This window comes from Nymphalis io, chromosome 30 (genome assembly GCF_905147045.1).
Source record: "Nymphalis io chromosome 30, ilAglIoxx1.1, whole genome shotgun sequence".
NCBI lineage: Eukaryota > Metazoa > Arthropoda > Insecta > Lepidoptera > Nymphalidae > Nymphalis > Nymphalis io.
In genome coordinates, this window is record NC_065917.1 from 6,843,811 (window position 1) to 6,869,003 (window position 25,193).

The 25,193-nt window shown below is 35.1% G+C and overlaps 1 protein-coding gene across 1 annotated transcript in view; it reads left to right on the plus strand.

Moving 5' to 3' along the window:
* Nucleotides 1–25,193, plus strand: part of LOC126779996 (igLON family member 5-like) — a 110,119-nt gene that overhangs the window by 66,700 nt on the left and 18,226 nt on the right. Inside the window, exons 3-4 of the mRNA XM_050504233.1 lie at nt 9,679–9,733; nt 22,195–22,297. Coding sequence (XP_050360190.1) covers nt 22,234–22,297 — 64 coding nt within the window. The 5' untranslated portion in view covers nt 9,679–9,733; nt 22,195–22,233. The remainder of the gene's footprint in view (nt 1–9,678; nt 9,734–22,194; nt 22,298–25,193) is intronic.

Sequence of the window (25,193 nt, forward strand, 5' to 3'; positions counted from 1 at the left end):
ACAAATATATTTTTTATTTAATTATTTTCGAACATATAATACGTATCGAAAACAATATATATGATACATTTATATATAGACAAAAATTAACCACGAGATTTTCATGTGCTTAATTTGTGTTTACAAATCATCTCGTGCTTGGTGGTGACGGAAAACATTATGTCCTCATAATAATGACAGAATGACATTCTGTTGCATGTGTATTGGAGCATTTTTGTAACCTCCAAATGTGCTCAAGCGCAGAGGAGTTGGCCAGCAGAGCACTTACTGGCTATTTTTTTTTTAAAGGTATTGTAAATCCGATATAGTGATGAAAGCCTTATATGGCTTCAGATGCTTTTCAATGCTATTTTCCAGACTTCGAACTGAGCAACCAAATAACTTTGAATTGGCTGAACCCGTGGCTTGTACCCAGGACCTCAAGATCTGCGACCTTTTGAGCTATAAGAGTTTTTCTAACTTACAAAGTTTATTTTTAAGCAATAAGTGACAAGATCGAAACATTTTTCGGTTCGTTTCATTGTGTAACGTTGTAAAAAAAAAAATTAGCGTCAAAGTTTCACTTAAAAAATATATGATGAAACCATAATTGTACCCAAAGCTGTGTGGGATAATTGAAGTAAAAATCCATAATTTTTCGTTTTCTAATTTCTAAATCATGTAGCCTCACCCGAACAGACTAAGGCTTATCTTATTATGCCAGAAATAATTTCTTTATACCGCCATCTTGTTCGATATCCTTTCAAAGGCCTTGTATTAATGTATCCGATATTCATTTTCGTGCAATACCGCCTTTAAATTCAGAACTTTCTTAATTTAGCTCCGCTATTTGACGGACGACGGCCTTTGGCTCAAGTTTACCGATAAACTCGACTCTAACTTGCAAGTTCGAACACATTCAAGTACGATCCAATTAATTTATTTATTGAATAATTATGTGAGAGTATTTTGTATTCAAATTAAATTCATTTCGTTTTGTTAATTTTGTAAATGGAATTTCAATCGTTATCAATACGTGTCTGTATGGGTGGGTTGCGTGTGTGTATGTGTGATTTTGTCTCATGGGTTTTAGAAGCTATTAGAGGCCTAGTAGCGGTCGAAATTCGACCGTAATTCTTGCTAATAAAGACGAGATTTAACATTAAATTTATATATATTTTTGTTACCTATGTTTTATTTTATTGAATAAAATATATTTTTAACACAAATATATAATATATTTTAGCTTTCTTTTCTCCGTGAGTACAATGTGCTTAAAAAGGGGTTTTCTCTTTACGTATTCGTATATAGATATTATATTTCTAAACGAATTCTACTTGGTCATCAGCCATCATCAGCTCCAGTCTGGCTGCACCCTGGCGCTGTGTGAAGCTGCAAGATGGGTCGACGGTTTGCTTCGCAGATATTGGGAAACCTGTCATCGCGCAACCATCGATATCCATCCAAAGACCGTCACCACCATGCACGTGCTCCTCGACTATATACACACCACCTGTGTTGCGAGAACCACCACGGCCAATGTTGGTGACACCGTGCCAACCCTGCCAACAGCCAAATTATATGTAGTAGCTATGTAGTATTGGCTCATGAAATTTCAAATGATATATTACATATTTGATTTTAAAATTGTATATTTTATTATATTCATTTGATTTCGAAATCAAGTTTTGTTTTCATAGCATTTCCATCTTTATGTAAATTTTAATTTATATGAAACATTCATCGGCGCGTCTCGGGGGTAAGACCGGCTCGTATGCCGTGACGTCAAACGATATGACGTCATGCTTCTCCGCCGCTACGTATACTATATAACTCGTTGCTATAAATTATTATAATAATAAAAAAAACACCACAGCCTGTAGATATTGGCACTGTAAGAAATACCAACCATCCCTTAAAAACGCCATCCACCTTAGAAACTTAATTCCATACCATAAGGAACGATTATTTGCATCATCAGTTAAACTGGCTCACTGACAACAATATCAAGTATTGTTGTTTTGACTGTAAAACTGATGAGTGGATGGTAACTATAGAGACAGGCTTGCTCAGAGCCCACGAGAGTTATTAAATATGTATATATATTATTAAATATAATAATAATAATATCCTGGGACATTTTTCACACACGGCCATCTGATCCCAAACTAAGCTTGTACAGAGCTCGTACTATGGAAACCAGACAGCTGATATACTACATATACTATTTATCTATATAAATATATATATTTCTTAGCAGTAAATAAAATATCAATCAATAGAAGAATATAAGTCAATATAAAAGAAACGAATTCGAAATGAGGGTAGAATTACCGAAGCTCACGATACGAAAATACTGTATTATCATTTGCGACATTGAAAACAATATGATAATTAAAAATATATATCAATATTAAAATAATAAGGTACATTTTACGAAGGATTTATCGTATGGTATTGTTTTTATAGTAATAAAATTTATATATATGTTATTTATATATATTTATCTATATTAAAAACTAATATTATAAAGAGATATGATTTGATTTTTGGAATGTTTGTTTGTAATGGATAAACTCAAAAACTACTAAATCGATTTGAAAAATTCTATCACCTACAATAAGCTACTTTATCAGCGAGTTACATAGGATATATTTAATTTTCGAAAAAATTAGAAATCCCTACGAAAATTGCAATGATGTTATCCAAGGTATCAAAAGTGTTCCTATAAAATATCTACTAACTAAGACAGAATTATTCAACCTGGATGAAATCTGGGCGGGCCGCTAGTATTATATATATCAGCTAGTGGGTCACCTTGGGGGTAATACCAACTCATGATCGACACCATATTGTGACGGCATGACAAAATTACACATTAAACACATGAAAATTCGGTCGTGCTCGCCCAATTTACAATTTCTTTATTGTGTAGGTAGGACGAGCATAGGGCCACCTAAAGACAAGTGGTCACCAACGCCCATAAACATTGCCATCGTAAGAAATGTTAACCATCGCTTATATCGCCAATGCGCCACCAAAATTGGGAACTAAAATACAATGTTGGAATAAAATACGTGTTCTAACAACAGAACCGCCTCGATTAATAAATATTATATTAAAGTATATCATTTATGTATAGAAACAAGTATTTACTTAAGTATTCACACGACGTATGTGGGACGTTTAGTCGCGTCGAATGGGACTAACCGCTGGAGTCCAGAGCAATTTTATCAAATTTGGTCACGAGTATTTGCCTTCTCTTTTGTTCTAATTTAATTTAATTTTCTGCATTCCATTTTCAAATTATAAGGTCTGTATGCGATTATGTACAAGCACATAAGATTCAGTTAATTAAACGTGATGATTAAAATTAGTAAATAAATATGAAGCTTAATATATAAAACCAAACAGTTTCGTTATATAATATGTAATAATATATAGCAAAAAAGAATATACTGTACGTGCCGTAGCAAATTTAAATGCAACCCACAAACTTTGTTTACGATAAACGCGTTCTGGCCACTGAGCCATCTTAGCTCGTTTAAAAGATAAATAACAAACAGCCTTTTTATTGTATATTATAGATAGGCATACTGGCAAGTGGGCTATCTGCTGGTAAGTGGTAACCACCGCTGTTGACCCTATTGCTACACTGGCTCACTCACGAACTATTGCTGCTTGCCGGTTCAATATAAGATGAACAGGACCTTCACAGACGTCCTTGCACTCAACCTTACCACACCAAGTAAAATTGCCTGTAAATATCTCCTCTTCTTTTGAGAAGTCTTGGAGCCATTGCAGTTAGGTGGAAGGCACTACCTTTGTTTTCTTTAATATTAATTTCATCCCCCCTATAATACTTAGGTGAAAAAATCCTCTTGAAAAGTGTATCTCGAGTCCAATAAACCAATTTAATAAAGGATTTCTACTTATTTGTTTATTTTGTTGGCCTATTTTGATAAAACTTTTCGCATTGGTTTTATAGCTCCAAGGTGGTACTATCAATTTTTTTTTTTTTTTTGTTTTTCTGGTATAATCTACGATAGTTAAATATTCTGCCAATGTCACCTATAAAAAAGATCGAAATGAGATCAATCGATGTTGAATTTTATCAAAAGTGTTTAATGATAATGAGCATTGTTAAAGTATGTTTCGGCAAATAATACAATTACTTCAAAATGGGAAATTATCGAATTCAGTTCACAGAAGCAAAGGCACTTCATAAACAGCCAGTAAGAAGTACTAAAGGAGATCTTAGCGGCTGATATATTATTATATAACACAGTCCGTAATGTTTTCAGTAAAACCTTTTAATATTTGTAACATTGCCAAATCTTGATACAATTTTAGTTTTATTAGTTCTTAAATTGAATGGAGTAAAATGTTTTTAGACGACAACATGGCGTCGGAGAGAAGGCGCCATTTTCTTTAAGATATTAATAATAAAATTGATATGGTTTTTGAAATTTAATCTAATATAGACGCTATTATTCTTTTATTATCTTACTTTATTATAATTATAAGGAAAGTATAATTGTGTATTTTTTTTCAGCCTTTTGCCGTCCACTGCTGGACGAAAGCCTCCCCCATAGAACGCCAACCATCCCGATCTTGGGCAGTCCGCATCCATCCCGAACCTGCCACCTTTTTTAAATCGTCGGCCCATCTTGTCACAGGGCGTCCTACACTACGTTTGCCTAAGCGTGGTCCCCACTCCAACACGTGTCGGCTCCATCGGCCATCAATGCGCCTGGAGACATGACCAGCCCACTTCCACTTCAGCGAGCTAATTCTAAGCGCGATGTCGATGACTTTTACACTTACCGTAGGACTGGTCCACAAATTTAGGGTCGCTCAGCGAGCAATGGAACGTGCGATGCTTGGGATTTCTCTGGCAGATAGAATCCGAAATGAGGACATTCGCCAGAGAACTAAAGTCACCGACATTGTGTATTACTTAAAGATAATTTTCTTGTAAATCAATTGTTTATCAAATCACGATTTAAAAATTGTCACTAAATTAAAAATTGTCTGATAATTATTTAAATAACTGATAGTTTGTATATGAAAATATGATTCATAATTTATCCAACAATTGTTTGCAAAATGTAAATTTGTCATTTGTTTTTAATCAAATGACAGTACAGATTTGTAATAAAAAAAAGGTTGATGGACGTGATCTACGAAACACGACAGCAACATCAACGAAGTCAAATGAATATGTCATTGAAGTAGAATCGAACTAAATCTCTAGTGTAGAATAAATCTAACTTAAATTCAAACTTCGAACGAATTGACATTCAAAATGGCGTCCTGTCTAACGTTAAATCCACATACCTTCAGACGTTAAAAGTTAGAACTAGACTTGTCTGAATGTCTAGATTCTTCAATGACAAGCTTTTAGGTCTTAAGCTGGCAGTCAAACAGCCAAAATACCTCTTTAAATTCATAACCGTATTCTAATACATTACCGAAATATATAGAATTTTTTTGGACAGTACAGTACAGTACAGTCAGTAATTGTAATCCTGCAAATTTTGTTAAAAAAGAGAATATTCGTAAAGTATATTTAAATTATATATGTATATCATTAAAATCTTAATGGCGCTAGCATCAGCAGTTTGGGCAGTCAGTTATTCTTTGATAGATGTACATAGATAATACAGTAATTTTTACACATTTGTCTATGTCATAGATCAATATAATCCGACCATTTTGAAAAGTCACTTGAATTATTACTACGTTATTACATACTGTTCCAATATCCTTGGTCGCATAATAGTCCAGGTATTCACGTCGTTACGTCGAAGAGGGAAGATAAAATTTTTATTATACCTTGAATTAAAAGGAAATTTTACGGGAACAAATTATAAGCGGAAGCGATTTTTAACTGACTTAAAAAAGAGGTGCTATGTTCGAATGTATTATTCAGTCATTTATCCAGGAATTGATGACCTATTTTAAATTTTTCTTTTGTTTCAAACGGAAGCTGTTAGAACGGAAGTCAAGACCTGATGAGATGATCCACGATGCAGTGTGTTTTAATGAATTAAGCTAGTCATTCTGACAGTCATAGTTTCATACAGCTAAGCTGACGCTAGGAGCCACGGCATTTCATAACTGCTTGGAACTAGTTTAAGCCGTAGAAACTTTTGTTAAAATATCGTTAGAAAAAAAAACCTTTTTTTAAACATTAACACGAAAGTGTGGTTTTAGCTTAATACAATATCTATCGTTGATCAAGTACCATGTAATATATGTCTCTAATTATCTATAAGGTATATATTTACTCAAATGATAAACTTCTAAGCTATCTTTTTTAGGAAAAGCTTTGAACCTTATTCCACCACGCTCCCACAATGCGGATTGGATTTTCATCCGCTGAGCACGAAATGAAATACAAACATTTATAACATGGAAATTCAGTGTTGTTTGCCTGGATTTGAGCTTTGAACCATGTCCTAACCTCGAGGCCTCTATCCTAAAGTCCCGTCACGCCTTTATAAATTTAAAATAAACTTTTCCTCGGACCCTTTTCATATAATTTCAAACTGTAACTCACTATTTATTTCATTTATAACTTTGAACAAAATGAACGAACGAACTTTATACATTTTTACAACGTTGAATAAGACAAACTTTTTTAATTAAACAGTTTTTTGCACATCTTTAAATGATGAAGATGAAGTGACATTTATATTATATAATTGCAACACTGAATGCGCAAATTCCGCATAAAAAACGGAGGAGCGTTAATGTGATGAGGCTCTTAGCATTTGATAACTGTTTTTGAATTTTAGTTTAATAATGAGATTTGAAAGTTAAGTAGCGTTTTTATCCATATTTTGAGAAATTAGTTGGTGGTAGGACTTTGTGGCGACAAACAGCAAAACTTAGTATCGTTGTGTCCGATGGGTGGGTGAGCCAGTATAACTACCGACACAAGGGACATTATGGTTCCCAAGGTTGGTGGCGCATTGGTAATGTAAGGTATGGTTAATATTTTATCATAGTGCCAATGGGTGACCATCAGGAACCTGCCTGCCTTGAACAGATGACCGTATGTGTAATAAAACAAAAATCGGCCTATTTCCCCATTATATAATGTGTGATAAGGCAAAGCGTTCCGAAATGTGTAATATGTATGTATATTTAAGGTATAATCTAGTCGTAGGACCAACGACTTGACTCCAGGCTGCTACTGAGAGTATCTTGACGGAAAAATCTAATAAATCTTCAATAAGGTTTGAACACAATGCCTCGAGATCTGTGCTAGTATAAGCTACCAAAGACGCCTTTTAAGCTAGACAGATAAGCTACACAACATTATTATATATTAGACAAGCTGCCCGTCTTAACTTAGCAAGGGTAGAATAAGGTTCTATATAAAACGCTTATATTTAAAAACATTAAAGAAAAAGACCATAATTTAAAAACATTTGGCCAGGAACCACAAAATACTCCTCACAATCGGATGAATGGTTTACGAACGCATAGAGGACGAACAGACATTAATTCTTATTTATTTATATGCATAGCGTGATACTGACATAAGTAGCGCTAATGATGTACAAAAGAACCACTATCCGTTATTAACATAACTTATCTCATAGAAACGAGGCCACAAAAACCTAACGAGACGTGGTATTTATATATAAGTATGTATATTTCTATATATTACAATCACAGCGCAAGAAAAATACGCCATTCTTGTAAATCTTCTATACTAATAAATAATAAATGAGTAGACGTTTCTTTGTAACTGAAAAATCTACTAAACCAATGTACGTAGCACTTTTACCAGATAACAAAGCGCGTTTTGGAGAAGATTTAACTGTATCTTATAAATATTGCTTTTTAAGTTTACATATATGCGTCTTTCTTAAAAAAAAAAAACAATTTTATCCAAAATATATTCATTAGGAAGCCAACGTTTTATACCTTGAAATACGTCTGCTTAATTTATATTCATATTATAAAGAGGTAAAGTTTGTGAGGTTGTAGGGGGTAATCCCTGGATCTACTGAACCGATTTTGAAAATTCTTTTACCAAAAGAAAGCCACATCAAAAACCCGAAAAATGAAAAGACTTTTTCGTGGTAGTCGAATGTCGTGACCAACGCGTCTTTTATCAGGAAATAAATCATAGCACTCAGTACTAACCGGACCACAATCATAATTTCATCATAAGTAAAAATGTTTACCGCCCAACGAAGTGGCTACGGGTCAGCTAGTGCATATATAATGTTACAAAGTATATAACGATTATAGGCCAACTTAATATGCAAATAAAAGTTGTCGCTCACTTAACTCTATTGACATTAATATATCGGAGGTTTGATAGTAGATAAAAAACTATCATAAGGATCACAGCAATCCTAAGTATTGCTATTTAACGGTAGAGTATATGAGTGGGTGGTACCTACATAAGGACTACCACCAAGTAAAGTGTATATAATAATGTCCTCCAGACCGATTTTGACTACGGCGGCCAATCTCAAGAGAGATTAGCCGACTACGCAGGAGATATTATAGTGCACAAGTGTGTGTGCAAACATAAATGCACTCTCTATTCCCTAACTCTCATAATCCGATGGGACGGCAATCCGACACGACCGGAAAGAGTTCAGGCGCAGGACCAACGGCTTTACGTGCTTTCCGAAGCACGGGAGTGTACACACTTCCAACTTCCAGACTCCGGGCTGCTTCTGCGAATTTTCTGACAGAAAAACCCAATAACTTTTTATTGGCCCGACATGGGAATTGAACCCAGGACCTCCGGGTCTGCGGCCTTACACGAGGCAGTAAAATGTATATACATAGGGGTTCAATATACAAAAAAATAATGATAATTTCTTCTACAAAACTCAATGAATATTAGCTCCAAGCTTTTTATCATTGACATAATCTTTTTAACCCCCGACGCAAAACGAGGGGTGATACAAGTATGACGTGTGTGTCTGTATCTCTGTTTGTCTATCTACATGCGATCGTAGCTCTCAATCGGATGAACCGATTTTCATTTAGTTGCTTTTGTTTGAAAGATTTCTTAGTCTAGAGTGTTTTATGTTTTTGGTTCAAGAAAATTGATTCAACCGTTTAATAGTTATAGGGGGTAGAAGAGGGGATGAATAAACAATAGTAAGCGAATTTATTTGAGTGTGGTATCACTTTTGAAAGTTTTTTTTTTGATTTTTTAACAATTCAGACATTTATTTTGTTTTTTTTTTTGATTCAGGATTTTTTTAAATTTTTAATTTAAGTTTTATTATTACGTAATATGCCTTACTTGACAATGTATTCATAAAATTAAAAATATATTAGACAAATTAAGAGGAAGTTTAAGTAATTAATAGGCAAAGTTTATTCTTCATTCATAAAGTATTTCACCAACTTCCAAATATAAAGTTCGATATGATAAATTTTAATTAAAATTTACATTTAAAGCGACTTATCAATGCTATATGTCTATCTATACTTATATTATAAATGCGAAAGTAAGTCTGTCTGTCGGTTACGCTTTAACAGCTAAACCACTGAACCGAATTTGATGAAATTTTGAAGCTTGCTGGAGCCATAAGGACGAACATAAAATTTTTTAAAAGCTATGCTCAAAAATGCTTGCAAAGCCGTGGGCTTGATTATAAGGATTCGTGTCATTCAAATTTTATAATAACAATAATTTTTCTGTTACAGGTATTGAGAACGAATCTTGAGGCGGATAAATATACAAAGTGAGGTTTAAAAAGAGGTAATTATTACTCCTTAACAATACTTTTAGATAAGTTTGTAGTCGGTATTATAGGAATTCAGAAACTTTGATCCCACCAAAAACATTTTCATGTAAAGTAACACCAAGAGTATATATTGCTTGCACTGTAAAAAAGTTATAAGATCTTATGGAGAACTGTACTGGTGGTAGGGCTTAGTGCCAGCTTGACTGGGTAGGTACCACCCACTCATCAGATATTCAACCGCAAAACAGCAGTACTTGGTATTATTGTGTTCCGATTTGAAGGGTGAGTGAGCCAGTGTAATTACCGACACAAAGGACATCATAGTTCCCAAGGTTGGTGGCGCATTAGCGACGCAATGTCCCATTATTGCTGGGCTTTTACTTACCAAAGATCATACTTATCATAGAATATTCATATTGAATAAAATTTTTGGACTTCGACTTTGACTATACAAAAACACATGACAATCGATTGAATAGAAAGCGTAACAAACCAATTCGAAATCACGCTTACAATAATAGTTATTTTTTGATCTGCGGAATTCTATTATACAACTGAATTATTCTACGATTACGAAGATTTGTACAAACGTGTAGCGCCGGTCTTATAAACGCCCTATCAAATATCGATACACCCCTCTAAGGGTCCCCGTACCTTAGGGAGTGTAAAACAAATTCTTTTCTGGTCATTTACTTGAAGGGCGCGGTCGCTAAATGTTTTTTTATCATGACGTCATCAATAAAATAGTTATCGTATAAATGACTTTGCATTGGATACTCATAGCTCTGAGATAGTTTTGGCTATGTAATTAAATTGTTATATATTTATTGTAAGTAAATTATATACTAAAATCAAATTATACTTTAGGCATGTTAGGGGGAAGCGGGCAGGTATTAAGTAAAAAAATGATGTTATGTCCTTTTTATACAACTAAATCTTGCTTCATAGCAAATTACATCAAAATCAGTACAATAGTTTAGACGTGAAAGCGTAACAGACAGATTTACGTAGATTTACGAGTGACGCAAATCGTAATTTTACAAGATTATACTAAACGTGAAGCCACTGATTCGGAATGTAGATTCTAGGAAGACCGGCAAGAAACCCAGTAGTTATACTTTTCCAAAATTTAACCAGATATCGGATATCCGGACGAGTTGGTCGGTTTTGTCCCGTGAAACACGCGTTTTATACATACGTTCTTTTTTTAATAACCGATGCAAAAGGAGCGTTTAAAGTTTAACGTGTGTATATCTGTGGCATCGTAGCTCCTGAATGGTAGAACCGATTTTTTTTTGTTTAAAACATGATCGAATATTTTTAGCTATATAAAAAAATTGTTCAACTGTTTGTATATAATCATCTTATTTTTAGTTCTCGAATGGTGAGGTATGACGTAATTTTTTTTTTCGAATACCTTAATCCAAAAACGCTATAAATGTGTGTGTGTGTGTGTGTGTGTGTGTGTGTGTGTGTTTTTAACAGGCACGTCAATTTTTTATATTTAATTAGTATCAAGGGTGAGTCACCCTCGTTTTTTTCTGACAACCCCTATTACATATTCAGTCGTAGTGGTACGTTTGATTGTGATAAACGTGTTTGTTGTTTGTGAACAGTGGATTTATATAAAAAAAAAAAGTTATTTTAAATGTATTTTTAAGAATATGGTATGTATATATATTATGTTATATCTTTATTACGTATGTGTGTATGTCACTGAACTTAAACTGTCGGACCGATTTTAATGAAATATTTGTGTGTTTGTGTTGAAAAAAAAATTCTTATGTCACCCGTTTTTAAGTTACGCGAAGCTAACAAAGATTATATTTTTCTCATGTATTAACCGATTACTACAAGGGAAATATCTATTTTCATTTATTTGTAGTATTAAATAATATGTTTTTTGAATCAGGTAAGTATACTTATTTTTTAAATTAAAAATTCCATGAAAAGTCCTTGTTTTATCTGTGTGAAGTCACGGGCAGCTAGTTTGTTATACACCACAATAAATATATATTTCACAAATTTTGTAGTATATATTACTGACTTTCTGATATATCAACGCAGAGTCCAAACTACTGGACTAGTACCAGAAAAAAATTGCATACCGATGAATGATATGAAAATTCATTATCGAAGAAAGAACTATGGAAATTGTCATTTAGCAATTCCGAATTATAACGCGAGTGAAACCACGGGTAAAGAGCTAGTATATATATAAATTCTAAGTGTGTAAGTCAGTTATTCACAGAGACTAAGTAGTACCTACAGATTTTATTTATTTATTTTATTTAGAAAACAAACAGTGCAATATTATACATTTATATAAAGAAAAGAAAGATTATCGACCAATCATCGACCAATAAACTTACCAAAAGTTCATGATTCATTACAATGCGAGCAAATTAAAACAAGAAGTAAATTCCAAGACTTAATTAACAATTAATTATTATTATAAAAACTTTATTGCACACACACAAGGAAAAAAGAAAAGACAAACACAAGTACAAAAAAGAAAAAGAAAAACAAAAGTTCAAGAAAAGCCATGCTATATAAACAAAATTATGGACCTCAACATGGTCCGTGCAAAAGGCGGTCTTATCGCTCAAGTAGTACTATAGTATAATTAATATTTTGACGGGCCGGTTGGCGTGGTTGGTAGATACTTGCCTTTTCACGCCGAAGGTTGTGGGTTCGATTCCCACCCAGGACAGACATTTGTGTGCATGAACATGTCTGTTTGTCCTGAGTCTGGGTGTAATTTTCTATATAATTATGTATTTACAAAAGAAAAGTAGTATATGTAGTATATCAGTTGTCTGGTTCCCATCATCCACCATCTGATCCCAAATTAAGCTTTTAGCACAAGCTTTGTACAAGCTTAATTTGGGATCAGATGGTCGTGTGTGAAAAATGTCCAAGGATATTATTAATATGGATAACAATAATATCAAAGAGTGAAAAAGATAATTCAACCAAAATAATATTCTAATTTATTCCCGTGTCTCTTAGAGCACGTACAGCTGTTATTCCTCCACCTGAACTCTCTTGTTAGATTGCTGTTGCATTGGATTATGAGAGAGAGAATGGAGAGTTTACCTATATTTGCGCACAATCTTTCGCACGTTAATGTTGAAGATTTTGTGATCTGAAAAAAAAAACTTAAGTAATTTGATGCTACTTCTACTGACAAGTCTAATATTCTTTTTCTAATAAATAATAATATGACCACAAATTTATAAACAAATATAAAAAGTAAACAATAATGATAACAAGAAACATGCAAGTAGCAAAGCCGTTAGACTCCAGAATGAAAGACCCAATTTTCGATTAGACATGCAAAACGAAGCATTCCTCGCCTCCCTTAAAATATGAACTTGTGTACCGCGATAGACTGAACAATTTCTTAATTAAAATATTTCCACCTTTCCTACGGTCAAAATTACCACTTCAAACTATTCCAGATATTTAATCAACGAGCCAATTACTTGGGGTTCTGGGAATACTTGGTGGTGGGGCATTGTGAAAGCCCCCCCTTATCACATATTCTGCCATTAAACAGCAATTCTTAATATTGATTTCCGGTGTGAATTGTGAGTGAGCCAGTGTAACGTGGACATAACATCTTAGTTCGTTAAGTTGGTGGAGCACTGGCGATGTAAGGAGTGTTTAAATTTCTAGGTCTATTTGCAAGTCATATAAAAAAAACGTTTTTTTTTAATGTCATGATTGGGTAGGTGGTACCTTCCTAGAGGGACTTGCACTTAGCCCTATCACTGAGTATCCCTCAGTGATAGGGCTCAGGGATAGATAAATGTATTCGAGTAGGTTTTTATAAGCCCTGAATCGTCATCTTACTAGATTCAGTTATATAAAGCTGCCGATTCGAAATGTATATTATATGAGAAAAATCCGATTATAATCTTATTAGTTACTATTTACATATGTATATGTGGGCCAACATTATTTATTTGTACTTTCTAAAGTAATATATACCAATATTATAAATGCGAAATTTACTCTGTCTCTAAATATTATCGCAGCACAAAGACTTTGATCGGGACACATTCCATTAAATAGCACCGGCTTCCTAATGGAAAAATTTAACTCAGTATGCTCAGAATGCAACCGAGTAGAGGATATTTATCATGTTTTATATATTCACAAAAAAACCTGTGACTTTAAGAGTATATAAAGCCTCGAACTGAAACTTTAAATACATTCCATTAAGGTAGTAGTACAGTAACAGCCAGTAAATGTCCTAATGCTGGGCTAAGGCCTCTTCTCCCTTTTTGAGGAGAAGGTTTGAGCTTATTCCACCACGCTGCTCCAATGCGGGTTGGTGGAATACACATGTGGCAGAATTTCAATGAATTTAGACACATGTTTCCTTAGGATGTTTTTCTTCACCGTCAAGCACGAGATGAATTATAATCACAAATTAAGCACATGAAAATTCAGTGGTGCTTGCCCGGGCTTGAAGCCACGATCATCGGTTAAGATTCACGCGTTCTTGCCACTGGACCATTTCGGCTTCGGCTCCATTAAAGTAGCAATTAAAAACTAGGGCGCGTTATCATGTAGCGCGATCTAACTTAAAATAATACCAGCCAACTACATCAAAGTGAACTTATCTAAGTTAAATATTTAAACTGAATCGTAAAACGCGTTTATGTTTGAAGATTGTACGTTAAAGATATAATACGATGCGTGTCGTTAGGAAATACTTTTCAAACTTTAAAAAAAATAATTGAAGCTTACTGTTACTTGGTGGTAGGGGTTTGGGCAAGCCCGCCTGGGTAGGTACTAACCATTCATTAGATGTTCAACAGTCAGAAATACTTGGTGCAGAGAGAGCCAGTGTAACTACGGGCACAAGGGATATAACATCTTCGTTCCCAAGGTTGGTAGCACTGATGATGTAAGAAACAGTTAATGTTACATCCAATGCCAATGTCTATGGGTGTTGGTGACTATATACCATCAGGTAACCCAACTGTTCCGCCACGTTCCTATTTTCTGTAAAAAAGATTTTGAAATTAGATTATATCATATATTTGTATATTTAGCACTAGCTGATTGGTTGGCTAGTTAATAAAGCCACAGGCCCTGAGGTTTAAGGTCGTTCCTTTAAATATTAATTAAATTTATCTTTCAATACATTCTCAGGAGCAGTCCGAAGTATAGACATTAGCCGTTTTTTACTTCCGTGCCTCGAAAAGCACGTAAAGTGTTATGGTCTAATATCGCTTACTACACAGTATTGTACAATTTATTTATAAATGCAATATGCATACTACTAGCGGACCCGGCAGACGTCGTCCTACCATACAGACATTTTTTTCATTTTGGTACAAACCGACAGCACCACCATCTACCAATTGTGTTTTCCAACCATCCAGGAATCCATTGAAATATACACACAAAATTTCATCCGAAACGGTCCAGACGCTTAAGAAGAGTTAGGTGACAAACACACGTACAGAAGAATTATGTATAAAGAATTATATAGTTATAATTATAATGGTCAATGTCGCATATCATTCACGACCTTCTGACATTTCACGACCGTTTTCTGCCGTGAGTTTCGAGTTTGTGCTTACAGACTAGCCCTGTTGTACTGATGTGTCGCATAAACTCTCCGATAATTATTTCACGCGTTTATTAAATATCTCGTAATATTTCTATCCGTTCGGTAGTTTTTTTAATATATAAGGAAACGTTATTAAAATATGTTAATAATCTTAATATGAAATAAATATTTTCATATAAAAATAAAGGCAGGTAGCATCATTAGATTCATTTAGTCTCCGAAAAAGTCACGTACGAAGTTGACGCTCGATGTGACCAGACATATTTATTTCCTTTAAAAGATTCCTTAATTGTAACAACAAATAAAGTATAAGTCGGCGGACGATATATTTCAATAAACCCACGTCACCTCGGGACCCATAACCGAAGTCGGTTCTCCCCTAATTTATGTGTAACGCACATCAAAGTTCTATGGGAATTGAACGTGAAGTATATTGTGATAATAGCGCCGATTATGGTTTGTTTCACATTAACCATTATTAATTTAAGTAATTAATCTAGGCAGGAAACCAGCCTGTGCGTCAATTCTTCTCCAATGACGTCTTAGCTCAGCAGTGGGACATTTGAAAGCTATAACTTTCCAATTCAGTTTAGTCCTAAATATGTTACTAAAATATATATTTCTATTGCATTTATAATATTAATTTATGACTATCTAATTAAAATTCTAGTGGTTGAAGGAAATGCGGGTACCCACTACCGATATTGATCTAATCATTCAAGCTTATTGCCACCATTCATTGACATTTCGACATGACATCGCCACGTGGCGACGCGTGCGCATTGTTCTGAATTTATAGAGGGGAAATTCTGTACATGTATTCTTACATGCCAATATGGTGCTTATTGCATATTGTATATACATTAAGCTAACGGGACGCGACGACTTTTTCGGATCGAAAAATTATTGCAATTTCCGTAGGTATCTCTATTTTTTTTTTAAATAAAATATAGCCTATGTTACTCGCTGATAATGAAGCTTTCTATGAGTGAAAGAATTCTTAAAATCGGTTTAGTAGTTTTTGAGTTTATCCGTTACAAACAAACATACAAAAAAATCAAATCTTATCTCTTTATAATATAGTATAGACTAGCTATCAGGCTGGGTTTCGCACGGCTGAAGTCCTACATAAAAGGTTTAAAACATACCGTAACATCCTGTGAATGTCCCACTGCTGGGCTAAAGACTTCCTCTCCTCTTTTTGAGGAGAAGGTTTGGAGCTTATTCCACCACGCTGCTCCAATGCGGGTTGGTAGAATTCACATGTGGCAGAATTTCAGTGAAATTAGACACATGCAGGTTTCCTCACGATGTTTTCCTTCACCGTAAAGCACGAGATGAATTACAATCACAAATTAAGCACATGAAAAATCAGTGGTGCTTGCCCGGGTTTGAACCCACGATCATTGGTTCACGCGTTCTTACCACAGGGCCGGGCCATCTCGGTTTTTTTCGGTTTAAAACATGAAATAAATAAAATTGAAGTGTCTGTCTGTGTTTTCAAAATAACTGGCAAATTTAATATGACTATTTGCTAGTTATGAAAGTCAAAGTCAAAAATCTTTATTCAATATCAATAAGCGTTACACTTGCTTATTGATTGCCATAAATCTACCACCGCTACTTAATAATTTAAATATATTGTATAGCTTAAATTCCAACAGCCATTATGTAAGTCGCGAACTCGGTACACAATATTAATACAGCTTAATTTATATAAATAGCAGTTAAAATACACTTATATTATTTGTTGTCTGTTAGTATTTACATAATTTTCAAATACTTAAATTATTTGTACAACGATTTCATTATATCAATAATAGCATGTCGGTGACGTGAAGCCACGAGTCTATCCCCGACGATTAACCAGCGCAAAGCGCCTTAAGAAGTTTTCACTTCAAAAATCTTAAACATGTTTCTTTCAAGCAGTTCCTTTTAACGTCAATAGTGTCCTTTCAAATCGTCATGTTACAGTATTTTATTAAATGTAAAACAACCACCAGTTCTGAATGTAGATTCTATCGAGAACCGGCAAGATTTCTTTTATACAAATTATATCAAAACATTACCCATTTACCGTCTTCGTAAGCGATTAAGAATATAAATAAACCCCGCGGGAAAAAAATATTTAACAGAAAACAGTATATCTGTGTCAATACGAAGTCTGATAATCATGCGCACGCGCATGTCACGTGTCATTCACATATACTTAACAAAGGTTAAGGGGTGGATTCAAATAACTGTTTCGGGGTGTCCGTTACTAATTTTTAATATCATTATTTAATGTTTACATTTAGTATTGAACTGTTGAATTTATTTAAGTACTAGCTAATCGCCCGGCTTCGCACGGGTAGATAGAAAAATGTATTTTGGATAGGTTTTGCGTAAGCGTTCTTTTTTTTTTTTTTTTTTATAGAATAGGAAGGCGGACGAGCATATGGGCCACCTGATGGTAAGTGGTCACCAACGCTCTTAGACATTGGCATTGTAAGAAATGTCAACCATCGCTTACATATCCAATGCGCCACCAACCTTGGGAACTAAGATTTTATGTCCCTTGTGCCTGTAATTACACTGGCTCACTCACCCTTCAAACCGGAACACAACAATATCAAGTATTGCTGTTTTGCGGTAGAATATCTGATGAGTGGGTGGTACCTACCCAGACGAGCTTGCACAAAGCCCTACCACCAGTTAGTGAGCGTCTGTCGGGGAAGGAGTAACCGAGACAAATTTTAAGTCAAACGGGCGGTTTATTTGGGAGATACAAGCACGAGGAACATAACATCTTATTTCCCAGTTGGTTGGTGGAGCAATTTGGATGCAAGGGATAGTTAATATTTCTTACATCACCAATGTCACAGGCGGTGATCGCTTAACATCAGGTGGTCCATTTGCCCGTCCGCCTACCTGTTCTATAAAAAAAAAACCTATTTTAAATTTCCAACAAGTAAATTACATATTTTATAAGGTAATTAAAAAACTGAAATAGACAATTTGACCAAAATGTGAAGCTGAATTAAAGCTTCAAAAAAAAGGTTAAAATAAGGGTTGTTTTCATTTAATCCGGGAACTCGGATTTTGACCTATTCCCATGGTTAATCGTCACACAGATTATATTAACCCTTACATTGGGGTCGCTTAATACCAGAGAGAAATTGTCAAAGTTTTTTTTTTATTGTAGACTTTTTTAATCGACTTCAAGCAAAGGAGGTTCTCAATACGTCCGTAGATATTTATTTTACGTATTAAATTATTCGATAGTCAATATGTAGATAATTGAGAGTAAAATGTTATGGACGCGTCAGATTATGAGCTCGTCTGGGTATGTACCACCCACTCATCCGATATTCTACCGCAAAACAGCAGTATTTGGTATCGTTGTTCCGGTTTGAAGGGTGAGTGAACCAGTGTAATTACAGACACAAGGGACATCTTAGTTCCGTTGGCGGCGCATTGGCGATATAAGTGATAGTTAACATTTCTTATAATGCCAATGTTTATGGGCGTTGGTGACCACTTACCATACAGTAGCCCATATGCTCGTCCGCCTACCTATACTATAAAAACAAATGAAAGAAAGCATCCCGACCAAGGTCAGTCTTAGCTGTTCTAGGGGATGACAAAAAAATCCCTTCTTCATAACAATGATATATACCACTTTAGGGATCGATTTTTTACGCTTTTTATCTTTCACCCCTTAATGGTCAAGCCACAGGGGTGCTAGAGGTACGGTTAGCAAAAAAAAACACTTTATTTTTCGTTTATATTTTTATTGCGTAAAAGTCGTGTAGAACTTTTTCCACTTTTCGTTTCCACACCAGTGTGGCAGATTTTTGTTCAGGTTCGCTTACAATGTTTTCATTCTAAGCTGTATACCAGATGAATTATAAACACAAATTATTCACAAGAGAATTCAGTAACGCGATTATCATCTTGTAATGTAAAACAATAAAGTTTATAATTATAATATATACTGTCTTACTCTTATTTCTTAGAAAATATTTTTTCTATTTAATATAACATAGCTTCCTTAAAATTGACATTGGAAAATATTATTAATTCCATGAAAACGTAAAATTATGATGAGTTTATATTTTTTATTACTGCTGAGCTAATGCCCGATGTGCTACGCAATATGTAACTTTTTTTTTGACTTTTGTGGAATATATCTCACCCAACACATATCGTATTCAGCCAAAAATCCTCACACGGATGCCAGCAACGAAGTTACCATAACAAACATTAATTTTTATCCACAAAGTTATTATTTAACATTGTAATAAAAAAAAAAAAAGTTTTTCATTTTTATGCCGACCGTACATAATTTTATAGTCAACAGGGGACATTATTTTTCGAACCTATTGGATTTTAATAATGCAATTTATTCCAATTTTCGAATATTTCTGTTGTATTTTAAGAAATATCCAATATACTAATCATATCGAGCAATACCCGTGAACGCTAGAGCTCTGGAAATCGTATTAAGCAATTTGTTAATTGGCTAGATGGTAGACTGGTAGCCCTGGGTAGGTCAACCCTTCATCAAATATTCCACTGTTAAACAGTAATACTTATTATTGTTGCGTTCCGGATTTAAGTGTATGTGAGCCAGTAACTACAGGCACAAGAGACATAATATTTTAGTTGCCAAGGTTGGTGGCGCATTGGCGATGTAAAGAATGGTTGATATTTTATATATGGCCAATGTTTATGGACGGTGATGACCACTTAACATCAGGCGGCCCATTTGCTCGTCCGCCTACCGTTAACATAAAATAAAAATAGCAAATAATAAAGCGTAAAGTAAAGTAAAGTAACAGCCTGTTAATGTCCATCTGCTGGGCTAAGGCCTCCTCTACCTTTGAGGAGAAGGCTTGGAACTTATTCCACCACGCTGCTCCAATGCGGGTTGGTAGAATACACATGTGGCAGAATTTCAATGAAATTAGACATATGCAGGTTTCCTGACGATGTTTTCCTTCACCGTCCAGCACGAGATGAATTATAAACATAAATTAAGCACATGAAAATTCAGTGGTGCTTGCCCGGGCTTCAGCCCACGATCAACGGTTAAGATTCACGTGTTCTAACCACTAGGCCATCTCAGCTTGTTTTTCGGCATAAAGCGTAATTTTCTTATATTTCCTTCGGAATAATATTAAAAATCACGTCATCCATTGCGAGACATTTAACATCGTAGCAACCCCTTGCCAGACACCCTTAAATTTTAATAAATTGTAACTGTACTCACGTTGTAGAATTTTATACATATTACTTGAGTAACTATCTAATAGTTTCCTGAGTAACCAGACAGTTCAACAGTTCTATTTAAAGCAAACGTATAGGATAGCTACCTAGCTGTCCTTCCACCTGGAAGCGTGAGGCAATTATACATACGTAGATGGTAAACCCCATAAAGTCTACATGTGTTAGGTGCAAGAGCTGTGAAACTTCCATCTTTTATCAAATTTTTTTTTTTTTAAATCCTGGAAATTAAATGGAGTGGAGTACTCCACCTTATGGTAAGTGTTGGTGGAGTCCAAACGCGACGACGGCTAGTACAGTCGGGAAGAATGTTGTGCACTAGCCGCCTCCACCTTGCCGGCCTGCAAGATGCCTCTTCTCGCCTCGTTTGAAGGAACCCAGGTTGTAATAGGCGGGGAACACGTGTGCTGATAAAAAGTTCCATTTTTTAGTGGTGTGACAAAGAAAAGAGTTGCCAAATTTTTTCGTGCACGATGGAATTGAAGACACAGTAAGGCGATGACATCGAGAGCCAGCACGCGTAGACTTATGGCGAAAAGAGGAAGCAGGAATTAGGGAGAATAATGCCTCAGAGCACTCGCCGTGATACATTCGATAGAAAGCGCTTAGCGCAGCTATCTCTCGACGCTATTGTAAAGGTTCAAGGGTGTTAGCAACCTTTACGTTGCCAATAATGCGAATCGCACGTCGTTGCAACCGATCCAGTAGGTACTTAGCGGAGCCATCCCAAAGGTGCGAGCAATATTCAACGCAAGACCGCACCTGCGTTTTGTATAGAAGAATCAGTTGTTGTGGCGTGAAAAAACGTCACACTTTGTTCAGAACCTTGTATGGCTGGTTTGATAACAGCCTCGATATAATCCCTTGGATTGAGATCGCTCCGAACGTCAGTTCCCAGCATGGCAATTTTACTTTGTATCATCAGCGTAGTGCCACAGACGGAATTGGGGAAAATTGTGACTTTTTCACTGTGAAAGCACACACTTGTGTATTCTTGACGTTGAACTCAACAAGATTATCTGAACCACATTTTGAAATGAATTGTAGCGTCCCATCGAGTTCAACAACAAGATCCCTCCGTTTCTCCTCAACTTCCGCTCGCCCGGCTACAGCGCGTCCGTGATATCCATGACTTTACTATCGTCTGCATAGCAATGTATGTTCCCAATAGTGAGCATATCATTAATATGCAAAAGAAAGAGTGTGGGGGATAGCACAGATCACTGGGGACCACAGCATTTTTATTAGTAAAGTAACTTTAAGTTAAGAACTGTGAAGTGATATTTGTAAAAATCAATTAAATTATACGAAACAGCTTACACTTTGTTTTGTGCTTGCATGTATCTTATAAATATATTATATTTATTAGTTTATTTTATTTTTTATGTAGTAATATATGAGCGATTAAACTCGAGCTTCGGCACGCACGTAAAGCAATGCCATTCCATCGGATAAAGAGAGTTAGGGAATAGTGCAACTGCGTTTGCGTACCCACTTGTACACTACAGCATCTACACGATTGGCTAGTTTTCGTTGCGTGTGACCTCCATTAGTATTTAGGACGACATCGTAATATTTATTACTAGTTCTTTATAAGTAAATTATTCTTCACAGATGAGGCATGGTGTGACGGCCAAGTCTAGAGGCTGAGCCATGGAGCCAAGCTGGGTGATACTTGCCACGGCCCTTGTGGCTGTATTTGCGCAAAACAACAGAAGTAAGTGAAAAATAAAAGTTTATTTTTATTACATAGATAGGTGGACAAGTAAATGGACCACCTGATGGTCAGTGATCACCAAACAACAATACCCAGTATTGTTGTGTTCGTGTTTGAAGGTTCTTAGTGACCAAGATTGGCGCATTGGCAATATAAATAATAGTTAATATTTCTACAGTGCGAATGTTTATGGGCTTAACATTTAAACACTTTAGGAAGTATATAGACAGGTACTTGAATGATAAATAGTTTTGAGTATCACTTGTTGGATAAATTTATTTATTTTTATTTTCTGTTTCGTCCTTTCTTTTGTAAAGCTTCTTTAATTTATTTATTAACTGGTTTCCATTTTTCATTCGTATGTTGTGTTTACTTTTAATTGATCTTTACACTTGAATAATAAGTTTGTATTTATTGTTTCTTTAAATGTATTAGTGTCAGTGATAAGTAAACATAATAAATAAAATAAAATAAAAAATAAGGTCCTCCAATCTTGTTCATAAAAAAATAGAAACAAAGAGCTAGATATATTTCTATTATAACACACTTAATCGGCCAACATGATAGTGATTGGTATAGGCTCCAATATCCAAGTTTTAATTACTAGTGGCCGAAACCACGAGCCCACTTGTATGCGATAATTGGATTTTGTGTATATATTTCACTATACGATACGTAAGATGCTAATATAGATTCTATTCCCGGTTTTGAAATCGTCTAACGGGTTCGAATGATCTGTGTCCCCAAGTCGCTGGACTTTTCCCAAATTTAGGTTTTTTGAACCAAGACTTTGAAATCTCTCGATTTCATTCAAGACTTTGAAGTCTCGAGACTTCCTTCATGTTTGTCAAAACCATTGTGATTTTATTTGCTAAAACTCATCCATACTAATATTATAAATGCTGTTATGTTTTACGCGGCTAATCCTCTGAATTGATTTTGATGGAATTTGGTATGTAGCAAGCTGGAATAATAAGGAAGAACGTACTTTGTATAACTAAAACCAGTAAAACAGGCGTGCGAAACCGCAGGCACTTAGTAATTAATAAGTTTCACTCGTTCAAGGCAATTATGTAAGAACAAACTCAAAACACACCGCAGTAAGCGGTCGTGAAATGTCAAACTGATATATAAGATTGACCACAATTATTCTAACATTTCAAGAATATACGCGCCTATTATATAAATCGGTTGTGTAATTGTATTCTTACACAATAGCACTGCTGTTTCTTATTTCCCCTATTTCTTATACTGTCACCGATTTATGGAAAACTTTTCAACATATATATGTGTATAGCCGAAGAAATAATTGACAATTTATTGAAGAAAAACAAAATATTCTTATGCTTCAAAAAAAATGTAGAAGTTCTCATATTGGTTTTTTATGATTTTTACCTCAGAACTCCGACCGATATAATAGAAAATTTCTTTTTATTTCGGTAGGATATACTTCACGTCTGGTTCCATTTGAATTTGAAGAAAAAATACCACCTCTAAGGGTAAAAAAAGAAGATGAAACTTTTTATAGGCTGAATATTTTAATTGAACTCCATTTTGTTTTTTACACAGATAATTATTTACTTGTCGAGTGTCTTTACCATAAGAAATGTTACAGTAGCAATCCTTACTTATATTACAAACGCGAAAGTGACTGTTCGTTTATTTGTTACGCTTTCACGCGTTAACTACTCAACCGAATATACTGAAAATTAGAATACACGTTTTCAGGGGTTCACACAAGGACATCACCCCTCTCACACGCAAACGAAACCGCAGCGCAAACTAGTATACCTAGTGATCAATTATTTCATTTTTAAACGGGAAAAGTAAAAAAATATATCCACGGATTAAAGTTTATAACAAACAAATCATAAATTTCGCGGCTTGTAATTTTAACATCACGAGCAATGCCAGCAAAAACTTGCTTTGTATTCTCAGTAGATTTAACAATTTATAAAGGAATAAAATGGCGGTTTCCGGCGGCCATCTTAGGTGAATGAAACCGGAATGTCGGCCGGAAGCTGTATAAACGAATACATAACAACGTATCTGTTTTGTGTTAGAGGAAACGAACGGTTAGGATTTTTTACAGATTCTATTTTAATTTTTTCGCTGTGAAATTAACATACTTGTACATAAAACAATATTGTAACATATCTGACGACGGAGTTTTTTTTAATGGCAACATTATTATTATTTTCTCGGAAACGTTTCTCAGTGTGATTTTGTTGACTTGTGTTACTTTTAACCTGGTAAATGAAATGTTTTCATAGTTAAAGGACATAGTTAAAGTAATATCTACACAAATTTGGCAACTCCTTTCTTTGTCGCACTTCCAAAAAATGGAATTCCTTACCAGCTGACGTGTTCCCCTCCTCTTACAACCCGAGTTCCTTCAAACGAGGCGTGAAGAGGTATCTTGCGGGTCGGCAAGGCGGGGGCGGCTAGTGCAACATTCTTCCCGACTGTACTGTCCGTCGTCGCGTTTGGACTCTACTACCACTTACCATCAGGTGGAGTAGTCATTACCGTAACCGTAACAGCCTGTGAATGTCCCACTGCTGGGCTAAAGGCCTCCTCTCCTCTTTTTGAGGAGAAGGTTTGGAGCTTATTCCACCACGCTGCTCCAATGCGGGTTGGTAGAATTCACATGTGGCAGAATTTCAGTGAAATTAGACACATGCAGGTTTCCTCACGATGTTTTCCTTCACCGTAAAGCACGAGATGAATTATAATCACAAATTAAGCACATGAAAATTCAGTGGTGCTTGCCCGGGTTTGAACCCACGATCATCGGTTAAGATTCACGCGTTCTTACCACTGGGCCATCTCGGCTTTTTAATGAGTAGTCATTTGCCCTCCCGAAAAATATAAAGAAAAAAATTGAAGAAACGAC